Here is an 11,174-nt window from a genome sequence, read left to right as displayed (position 1 = left end):
TGTAGAGCAATGAGTCGCATGTCAACACAAGCACCGAAGTCAACATTACCTTCCTTCAATTGGGCCAACTGGCGGTGAATAGAGGAAGTACAGTACATACCGACGAAACTAAAATGAGCTCTAACATGGAAATTAAGCGTTTCCGGACACATATCCACATAACATCTTTTCTTTATTTGTGTGTGAGGAATGTTTCCTGAAAGTTTGGCCGTACCTTTTTGTAACACCCTGTATATTGTGAGACTACAGTGAAGATTTCTAGCTCTTTAAATGTCTGCAAGATTATCTTGGATGAGCTCCAGCAATTATTCTGATTACATGCTTTTGTGCAACGAACACTCTTTTATTCAATGATGAGTTACCCCAGAATATGATGTCATAAGAAAGCAGAGAATGAAAATAGGCGTGGTAAGCTAATTTACTCAGATGTATATCGCCAAAATTTGCAATGACCCTAATAGCATAAGTAGCTGAACTCAAACGTTTCTGCAGATCCTCAGTGTGTTTTTTCCACTTCAACCCATCTTCAATGCATACACCCAGAAATTTTGAATATTCTACCTTAGCTACCGATTTCTGATCGAAGTCTACATTTATTAATGGGGTCATTCCATTTACTGTGTGGAACTGTATATACTGTGTTTTGTCAAAGTTTAATGAGAGCCCATTTGCAGAGAACCACTTAATGATTTTTGTGAAAAACATCGTTTACAATTTCACCAGTTAATTCCTGTCTGTCGGGTGTGATAGCTATACTTGTATCATTGGCAAAAAGTACCAGCTTTGCATCTTCGTGAATATAGAATGCCAAGTCATTAATAAATATTAAGAACAGCAGAGGACCCAAGACCGAGCCTTGCGGCACCCCATTCTTGATTGTTCCCCAGTTTGAGAAATCACCAACTCCGAACTTAGAATATTTTCAGGGCGCCACAACACACCTGTTACATCACAAGGGGCGAAAATATTTCAGGATGTCCGAAACAAAGTTCGCATTTTGTCAAGCGAAACTGACCGAGAAAAAAGTCTGTTGCATTACTTACTGAACGTCTCTCGTAGATGTAGGTGTGTTGTTGTTGTGGTCTTCAGTCCTGAGACTGGTTTGATGCAGCTCTCCATGCAACTCTATCCTGTGCAAGCTTCTTCATCTCCCAGTACCTACTGCAACCTACATCCTTCTGAATCTGTTTAGTGTATTCATCTCTTGGTCTCCCTCTACGATTTTTACCCTCCACGCTGCCCTCCAATGCTAATATTGGTGATCCCTTGATGCCTCAGAACATGTCCTACCAACCGATCCCTTCTTCTAGTTAAGTTGTGCCACAAACTTCTCTTCTCCCGAAACCTATTCAATACCTCCTCATTACTTATATGATCTACCCCTCTAATCTTCAGCATTCTTCTGTAGCACCACATTTCGAAAGCTTCTATTCTCTTCTTGTCCAAACTGGTTATCGTCCATGTTTCACTTCCATACATGGCTACGCTCCATACAAACACTTCCATAAACGACTTCCTGACACTTAAATCAATACTAGATGTCAACAAGTTTCTCTTCTTCAGAAACGCTTTCCTTGCCATTGCCAGTCTACATTTTATATCCTCTCTACTTCGACCATCATCAGTTATTTTGCTCCCCAAATAGCAAAACTCCTTTACTACTTTAAGCGTCTCATTTCCTAATCTAATTCCCTCAGCATCACCCGACTTAATTCGACTACATTCCATTATCCTCGTTTTGCTTTTGTTGATGTTCATCTTATATTCTCCTTTCAAGGCACTGTCCATTCCATTCAACTGCTCTTCCAAGTCCTTTGCTGTCTCTGACAGAATTACAATGTCATCGGCGAATCTCAAAGTTTTTATTTCTTCTCCGTGGATTTTAATACCTACTCCGAATTTTTCTTTTGTTTCCTTTACTGCTTGCTCAATATACAGATTGAATAACATCGGGGATAGGCTACAACCCTGTCTCACTCCCTTCCCAACCGCTGCTTCCCTTTCATGCCCCTGGACTCCTATAACTGCCATCTGGTTTCTGTACAAATTGTAAATAGCCTTTCGCTCCCTGTATTTCACCCCTGCCACCTTCAGAATTTGAAAGAGAGTATTCCAGTCAACATTGTCAAAAGCTTCCTCTAAATCTACAAATGCTAGAAACGTAGGTTTGCCTTTCCTTAATGTAGCTTCTAAGATAAGTCGTAGGGTCAGTATTGCCTCACGTGTTCCAATATTTCTACGGAATCCAAACTGATCTTCCCCGAGGTCAGCTTCTACCAGTTTTTCCCTTCGTCTGTAGAGAATACGCGTTAATATTTTGCAGCCGTGACTTATTAAACTGATTGTTCGGTAATTTTCACATCTGTTAACATGTGCTTTCTTTGGGATCAGAATTATTATATTCTTCTTGAAGTCTGAGGGTATTTCGCCTGTCTCATACATTTTGCTCACCAGATGGTAGAGTTTTGTCAGGACTGGCTCTCCCAAGGCCGTCAGTAGTTTTAATGGAATGTTGTCTACTCCCGGGGCCTTGTTTCGACTCAGGTCTTTCAGTGCTCTGTCAAACTCTTCACTCAGTATTGTATCTCCCATTTCATCTTCATCTACGTCCTCTTCCATTTCCATAATATTGTCCTCAAGTACATTGCCCTCGTATAGGCCCTCTATATACTCCCTCCACCTTTCTGCTTTCCCTTCTTTGCTTGGAACTGGGTTTCCATCTGAGCTCTTGATATTCATACAAGTGGGTACGCCAATGGAAATGCTGGGAGAGTCTGTAAAAATTTCCGCCGTTAGAAAAGCTGATGTAGGAGGGATTCGTACGGGATTTTTCCGCAGAGTATCTGCTCCCTGGCCGGAACACGGGGCAGGCAGACTGCTCCCTCGCATGCGGCTATCGCCACTCGCGACCTGGAACGGCCGCAGGGCGACTCTTGGCGAGGCGACGCCGCCGTCAGGCGAGGCCCGCGTGCCGCCGCGGCGCTGGTGCCGTGGTCTGGCCACCTCGCCCCTATCTGGGGTCAGGCCCCAGGGCCCGGCCGCCGGCGCTTCGGCGCCACTGCCCGCTGCTGCCGCCTTACAAAACACGGCGCCGCCTGCCGGCGCAGCCACTGTACCACTTGCCGCGGCAGCCGCCACATCAGCCGCGAAACAACTGCAACACGCGGCGGCCGCTCAGACCGCGACACGACCCCGGAAGCGCGTCCTCCAACTGTCCGCTGCACGGAACACCAGGTGCCACGCCGCGTCGTTTCGGCCATTGGAGACGTCTTTCGAGTACCTGCCATCTGAAACGGGAACGTCAGTGCAGGCTTCCAGTTCTCATCGTACCAGTTGAAGAGCTTTCTCCGAGCTCACCTAACACACAACTGCCGTGTACTGTACAGGTGAGTTCAATAAAATTATTTTAGATTATCATCCCACATCTGCATTCTACCTGTTACATTCCTGTTGTACACCTCCAGGTGCATTACATATGGGTTCATATGGCTCTGAGCACTATGCGACTTAACATCTGAGGGAATCAGTCCCCTAGAACTTAGAACTACTTAAACATAACTAACCTAAGGACATCACACACATCCATGCCCGAGGGAGGATTCGAACCTGCGACCGTAGCGGTCGCGCGGTTCCAGACTGAAGCGCCTAGAACCGCTCGGCCACAGCGGCCGGCCAAGTGCATTACAGATTTCGCCTACATCGACATACATACTCCGCTGCCCCATATACGGTGCGCGGTGAAGGGTACCTTCCACCACTGCTACTCGTTCACCTCCCAGTTCCACCCGCAAATGGAGCGAGGGGAAAACGAGTATCTATACGCCTCCGCACGAACGCTAATTTCTCTGATCTTCGTCGTCCTTACGCGGAATGTACGTTGGCGACAGCAGATTCGTTCTGAAATCTACCGAAACCACCGTTTCTCTTAATTTTCCCAATATCGTTTCGCGAAAAGAACAGGGATTCCCATTTGAGTCTTCGAAACATCTCCGTAACACTTGCACGTTGGTCGCATCTACCGGCTACTGATCTAGCAACACGCCCCTGAATTCCTCTGATGTCTTCCTTTAATCCCAATCACTCGAGTAGTACTTTTTTTTTATTTGGTAAGAGGTGGAGCCCCTCCACGCCCACACCGGCATGATGGCCAACTCAATAGGTCTACTGCCATCTCTACATAAAGGTTAGTTTTCACTAAAGTGAGGTGTCGCAGGATGTGGGTATTGCGATGTTTGCGTACGTCTGGCTAAGGTTAACCATTAATATGCGCTCATCTGGAGATAGGTTGGGTCGAAGTCGAACGAAGGGTAGTGGTTCGAAGGGCAGAGGAAAATAAGTGCCAAGGGAAGAAAACCTCTGCGACAGTTAGGTCGGGTGGTAAGAGCAGTAGCGGATGTCTTGCTGCCTGCGATAGGTCGTGCAAGGGTAGGCTTTGTTAGTAGTGGGTATCATGCATGTCGATACCTTGACGTTGTGCGGTTGTGTTGTTCGGAGGCTGGCGCTAGGTGCCGGTGTAGAGCTCTCGTTCAGCGTCAGGAGCCTGCGACAGTTAGGTTTATTATGTTTTTGTGTCCGATAGGTCATACATCGGATGCACAGTGTAGGGTGATGTTGGCGGTTCGTTTGTGCGTCAGTGGGCGAGCTCGTCGGTGTCCATGCTGTGGCCTGTTGGTCGGTAGTACTCTATACTCGGTCTCCTTCATAGACGAGCTACAGTTTCCTAGCATTCTTCCAATAAAGCGAATTCAACCGTACGCCTTCCACACTACCGACCCTACGCGCTTGTTCCATTTCAAATCGCTTTGCAGCGTTACGCCTAGATATTTAATCGACGTAGCTGTGTCAAGTAGCACACCACTAATACAGCATCCGAACAATACAGGTTTTTCCCGCTCATCTACATTAACTTACAACTTTTTACGTTGAGAGCTAGCCGCCATTCATTATGTCCAACATAAATTCTCTCTTAATCATTCTGTATCCTCCTACAGTCAAACAGAAGACACTTTCCCGTACACTACAGCGTCATCAACAAAAGGTCACAAATTGCTACTCATTTTATCGGTCACGTCGTTTATATATACGCTACTGGCCATTAAAACTGCTACACCACGAAGATGACGTGCTACAGACGCGAAATTTAACCGACAGGAAGAAGATGCTGGGATATGCAAATGATTAGCTTTTCAGAGCATTCACACAAGGTTCTACATCTACATCTACATCCATACTCCGCAAGCCACCTGACGATGTGTGGCGGAGGGTACCTTGAGTGCCTCTATCGGTTCTCTCTTCTATTACAGTCTCGTATTGTTCGTGGAAAGAAGGATTGTCGGTATGCCTCTGTGTGGGCTCTAATCTCTCTGATTTTATCCTCATGGTCTCTTCGCGAGATATATATAGGAGGGAGCAATATACTGCTAGACTCCTCGGTGACGGCATCTTCTCGAAACTTCAACAAAAGCCCGTACCGAGCTACTGAGCGTCTATCCTGCAGAGTCTTCCACTGGAGTTTATCTATCATCTCCGTAACGCTATCGCGATTACTAAATGATCCTGTAACGAAACGCGCTGCTCTCCGTTGGATCTTCTACCTGTTACATTTCTGTTGTACACGTCCAAGTGCATTACAGAGTTCACCTTCACGCATCTACATCGACTTACACACTCTGCTGCCCCCTATACGGTGCATGGAGAAGGGTACCTTTCGCCTCTGCTAGTCGTTCACTTCCCAGTTCTACTCGCAAATGGAGCGACGGGGAAACGAGTCCGCACGAACCCTAATTTCTAGCATCTTCGTGGTCCTTACGCGGAATGTACGTTGGCGACAATAGACTCGTTCTGCAGTCAACCGAAAACGCCATTTCTCTTAATTTTCTCAGTATCGTTTCGCGAAAAGAATAGGGATTCCCATTTGAGTTTTCGAAACATCTCTGTAACACTTGCACGTCGGTCGCATCTACCGGCTACAAATCTAGCAGCACGCTTCTGAATTCCTTTGATGTTTTCCTTTAAATGCCGGCCAGTGTGGCCGAGCGGTTCTAGGTGCTTCAGTCTGGAACCGCGTGGCCGCTACGGTCGCAGGTTCGAGTCCTGCCTCGGGCATGGATGTGTGTGATGTCCTTAGGTTAGTTAGATTTAAATAGTTCTCAGTTCTAGGGGACTGATGACCTCAGATGTTAAGTCCCGTAGTGCCCAGAGCCATTTGAACCATTTTCTTCCTTTAATCCCAAAATACGAGCTAGACTCTCCTAGCATCCTTCCAATAAACCGAATTAAACCGTTCGCCTTCCACACTGCCAACGCTACATGCTTGCTCCATTTCAAATCGGTTTGCAGCGTTACGCCTAGATATTTAATCGACGTAGCTGTGTCAAGTAGCACACCACTAATACAGCATTCGAACAACACAAAATTGTTTTTCCTACTCATCTACATGAACTTACAACTTTTTACGTTTATAACTAGCCGCCATTCATTATGTTAAAGAGAAATTCTCTCTAAATCATTCTGTATCTGTATTTTCACTGTCAACAACAAAAGGTCGCAGATAGCTGCTCATTTTATCCCTCACGTCGTTTCTATATATAAAGAACCGCCGGCCGGTGTGGCCTTGCGGTTCTAAGCGCGTCAGTTTGGAACCGCGTGACCGCTACGGTCGCAGGTTCGAATCCTGCCTCGGGCATGGATGTGTGTGATGTCCTTAGGTTAGTTAGGTTTAAGTAGTTCTAAGTTCTAGGGTACTGATGATCTCAGTAGTTAAGTCCCATAGTGCTCAGAGCCATTTGAACCATTTTTTATAAAGAACCAGAGCGATCTTATTACACTTCTCATGACGATATTCTCCTCTCTGATCAACACTCGCCGTCCAGGATAACTTACACTACTGGCCATTAAAAGTGCTACACCACGAAGATGACGTGCTACAGACGCGAAATTTAACCGACAGGAAGAAGATGCTGTGATACGCAAATGATTAGCTTTTCAGAGCATTCACAGAAGGTTGGCGCCGGTGGCGACACCTACAACGTGCTGACATGAGGAAAGTTTCTAACCGATTTCTCATACACAAACAGCAGTTGACCGGCGTTGCCTGGTGAAACGTTGTTGTGAAGCCTCGTGTAAGGAGGAGAAATGCTTACCATCACGTCTCCGACATTGATAAAGGTCGGATTGTAGCCTATCGAGATTGCGGTTTATCGAATCGCTACATTGCTGCTCGCGTTGGTCGAGATCCAAGGTTCCAGAATATCGAATCGGTGGGGTCAGGAGGGTAATACGGAACGCCGTGCTGGATCCCGTGTCACTAGCAGTCGAGATGACAGGCATCTTATCCGCATGACTGTACAGAAAATGTTCGACTGCTGCCCTGGCCAGCACATTCTCCAGATCTCTCACCAATTGAAAACGTCTGGTCAATGGTGGCCGAGCAACTGGCTCGTCACAATACGCCAGTCACTACTCTTGATGAACTGTGGTATCGTGCTGAACCTGCATGGGCAGCTCTGTACCTGTACACGCCATCCAAGCTCTGTTTGACTCAATGCCCAGGCGTATCAAGGCCGTTATTACGGCCAGTGGTTGTTCTGGGTACTGATTTCTCAGGATCTATGCACCCGAATTGCGTGAAAATGTAATCACATGTCAGTTCTAGTGTAATATATTTGTCCAATGAATACCCGTTTATCATCTGCATTTCTTCTTGGTGTGGCAATTTTAATGGCCATTAGTGTAGTTGGTTCTATCATAAGACGGCTTCGAGCCACTCACTCATCTGAGAACCTACTCCGCATGCTGACAACTTCGTTAACAGTATGCAATGGGGCATTCCCTAGGATCAGCCAGTTCTCTGATGTCGTCTTCCCATCTTCCTCCAGATAGTTGTAATTAGAAAAGAGTACCCACATTCACACAGAACTTCAACAGAAATTAACGGTTTCGGACGCCGCCTGCTTTCTTCAGGTCACAGGACGGAAACAGTAGTTCAAGCAAGGTCGCTAACACACACTTGTGCGGTAGCGATCGATTTGTAGGCTGACAGTGCGCGTTGTTTGGGACTGAACTACTGCTTCCGTCGTATGCTCTGAAGATGCTCGGTGACTTTGGCGCGAAATGAACCTCTTTTAAAAAGTATTTCAACTATCACTGTCGTATCCAATACGAGCGCATTGTCGTTCTTTCCAAAAAGTTTCCCTAACATCCTTTCCCTTCAGTTCTTCCTCCTTCAATTCTCGCCCGCCTGCATTTCGATTAACTGACGGTTTCTGTGCTGTGCCTAACTCTTACTTTTCTCTTACCTATTTATTTTATTTTTCTTCCACTACTTGCTTGCAATTCTCACGATAAAGATTAATGTTCCCCAATAATCAACTCTCAAAATTTTGTACGTTTTGCACCTTCAGGTTCCACGTCTCATTGGAATACTTTATAACTCTGTTGGTCCATTATGGCCAGGGGACATCGGCTGGTTAAGTAATTGTCAATGCCAATAAAATTCGCCAACAGCCGTGTACTTTAAGATATTATTTTATTTTGTTGTGAAGGCTACCAGTTTCGGCATTTCATTGTGCCATCTTCAGGCCCCATACGCATCTATCCAAAGAAACTACCTTGTCGTATAGCGCCCTAAATCTCTGGATATCGTGAATTCAATCCTAACTCCGTCTCCTCTATACTGTAGCAGTTATTTCTGCCGTGGTCCAAGTTTGATCGAGTTATGTTACTTGGCAGTGACACATCATTCGAACGTTAGTTTTGTGCCAAGTTTTGCACACCAGAGTATATACGCATGGTAGCGAGTCAAATGGTTTCCCAATTGGAAAAATTTGGGTTTCGAATCACGGAATTTTTCTTACAGTCATGAGTAACCTCCCGAAATCGGTCAGAACAGACGGATGGGAACTACTCTTAATTTAATTCTGGGACAATATGTCCCACATAAAAGTTGAAAGCCTAGTGTATGTGCAATTGAATTTGTTTGAAAGTATACATAGAGAAGTCTGTCTGTGACTTTTCAACTCGAGCAGTCTACGTTTAACGCCGAAAGAATACTACTTAAATCCATCAGTCCCAGTCCAGTTTTTCGCAAAGTCTAAACAAATGTACCCCTTCTTTCCTAGGGATTTTGTAGTAAACTACGTACAAACATACGTTTAAATTTTACAGAAAATCGCGCACAAGCCACTTAAGGCCTTGAAATCCTCTGCTTTCTCGCTCTAGTAACATACGTGGTTGTACATTGCTTATCTTTCTCGCAATAGGTCACGACCTCTCCGATATCGGATTTTTCGTTACGCAAACATGAGACCATATGACGCAACAGACAAGTCGTTGAGCTCCATGGTCCATTCAAAAGTTGGTGCGCGTTTGGCAGCGTTAAAAGATGTGTGAGAAACTATTAGTCATTCTCGTGTGGCAACGTGGACCTGTAACCGAAGGTCGAGCAGTAATGGTGTTCTAGTGTTCGTAAACCAGTCTCCGTACTCGAGGTCGCTAACACATGCTTATGCAGTGACTCACGACTGGGAAGATCGTCGGTTCGAATCCTGGTGGTCGAAAATTTTCACTGACATTATTTTGTCGGCATGAGAAAGTATGTACAAGGAGACAGTAGATCCAAATACTATAGACGAATTACAAGAGGCTTTGAAAGCCATGAAGAACAGAAAAGCAACTGGAATAGGTGGAATAAATGTACAGGTAATTAAATATCGAGGGTTACCACTACCTAAAAGACATTTACAATTAATAAATGAATGTTGATCGGACTGCAAGATCCCAGACCCTTGTTATACAGCAGAAGTAATCTCTTTTCAAAAGAGGGAAACGTAATGACTTTAAAAACTACCATGGCATCAGTCTTTTAAACACTGGCTACAAACTGTACTCAAAGCTAGTCAATAACCGCCAGAAGAATATCACAGAAGCTATTATTTCTGATGAACAAAATGGTTTAGGTGAGATCGTTCATGGACAGACAATGTGTCTGTAATTCAGAAATCATAGAGAAACACTGAGAACGTAATACAGAAACCCATATGGCCTTTAACGACCTTGAGAAGGCTTTTTTTATCGTGTGAGCCGTAATAGCCTGTGGAGGATTATGTCTGAATGTGGATATCCTTATCATCTAACAGAAGTAGGGAGAAGTCTTTACAAAGTTACACGCATTTTAATAAACACGGGTAGGGATCGAGTAGAAGAAACAACTATTATCCAAGGGGTTAGGCAAGGGTGTGGACTATTATCTACCCTTTTTTAATATTTACACTGACTTCATTCTTCGCAAATCGAAACAAAGGACTTAAGATGATGAATAAGAAATACCGGAGGGTACTTTTGTTACCTGATATCTTTATTATTCAAAAGAATGAGGAAGACCTCCAAAGATCATATACAAGCTGAACGAAATTTGCCAGAAATACAACTTTAAAATTTGCCGCAATAAAACAAAAATAATGGCATTCCGATGAAATACCCCGTCAGATCAAAAATTGTTTTCGATAGTTCAGTTTAAGAGCAAATGTCTAAAATCTCTCATTTAGGCTGTGCTACAAATTTTGACTTTGACCTTGATACTGAAAATAAAATACACAAATCCCAAACTGTCTGTGGTACCATTAGCAGAACATTGGGCCATAAAGCACAAGAAAGAAACCATTATGAAATACTGTAAAGTAATGGCAGTTCCTGTGTTATACTATGGAAGCGAAAGCTGGGATACCACAAAGTAACAAGAAAATAAAATTCAAACGGCAGAGATGAGGTTCTTAAGAAAGGCGGAGGTCTGTACAAGAGGAGATATGATTAGAATCGAAGGTATTAGAACAGAATTAAATACTTTCAAAATGAATGAAAAAATTCAGAAATATCGTGGAGATTCGAGACAACACCTCAAGACGATACCAGGTCACAGAATTCTTCCGAAGATCCTGAAATACAAGCCGAATGGGAAAAGAGATATTGGAAGAAATCGAAAAAGATGGAAATTACTTTTTTCTCAGTTCGGAATAGGCAGTAGCCTATAAAGAAGAAGATGACGATGTGATGGGTGGAGAGGTGGTGTAAAGTTTCTGATGACCTGTCTTTGCTCCAATGTCCTGGATTAAAGTCCAAACCACTACGCAATGTCTCATGATATGAGGCATTTGACACTGTTTAATGTGATTCGTCCG

The 11,174-nt window shown here is 44.4% G+C and overlaps 2 protein-coding genes across 2 annotated transcripts in view; both read left to right on the top strand.

Annotated features, from left to right (window-relative positions):
- The first annotated feature begins 2,887 nt into the window (after positions 1-2,887).
- On the top strand, positions 2,888-3,337 carry LOC126176129 (uncharacterized). The gene has a single exon (XM_049923266.1). The coding sequence runs from the start codon at positions 2,888-2,890 to the stop codon at positions 3,335-3,337; it is 450 nt and encodes a 149-aa protein (XP_049779223.1).
- Positions 3,074-11,174, top strand: part of LOC126177070 (facilitated trehalose transporter Tret1-2 homolog) — a 64,513-nt gene continuing 56,412 nt past the window's right edge. The window contains exon 1 of the mRNA XM_049924310.1: positions 3,074-3,386. The gene's annotated coding sequence lies outside the window, so the exon portion shown is untranslated. The remainder of the gene's footprint in view (positions 3,387-11,174) is intronic.

Source organism: Schistocerca cancellata, chromosome 3 (genome assembly GCF_023864275.1).
Source record: "Schistocerca cancellata isolate TAMUIC-IGC-003103 chromosome 3, iqSchCanc2.1, whole genome shotgun sequence".
Lineage (NCBI taxonomy): Eukaryota > Metazoa > Arthropoda > Insecta > Orthoptera > Acrididae > Schistocerca > Schistocerca cancellata.
This window is presented reverse-complemented; position numbering and strand designations above follow the sequence as displayed.

Coding starts and splice junctions, on each gene's coding strand:
- LOC126176129 (XM_049923266.1), top strand. CDS start 2,888: ATGCGGCTATCGCCACTCGCGACCTGGAACGGCCGCAGGGCGACTCTT.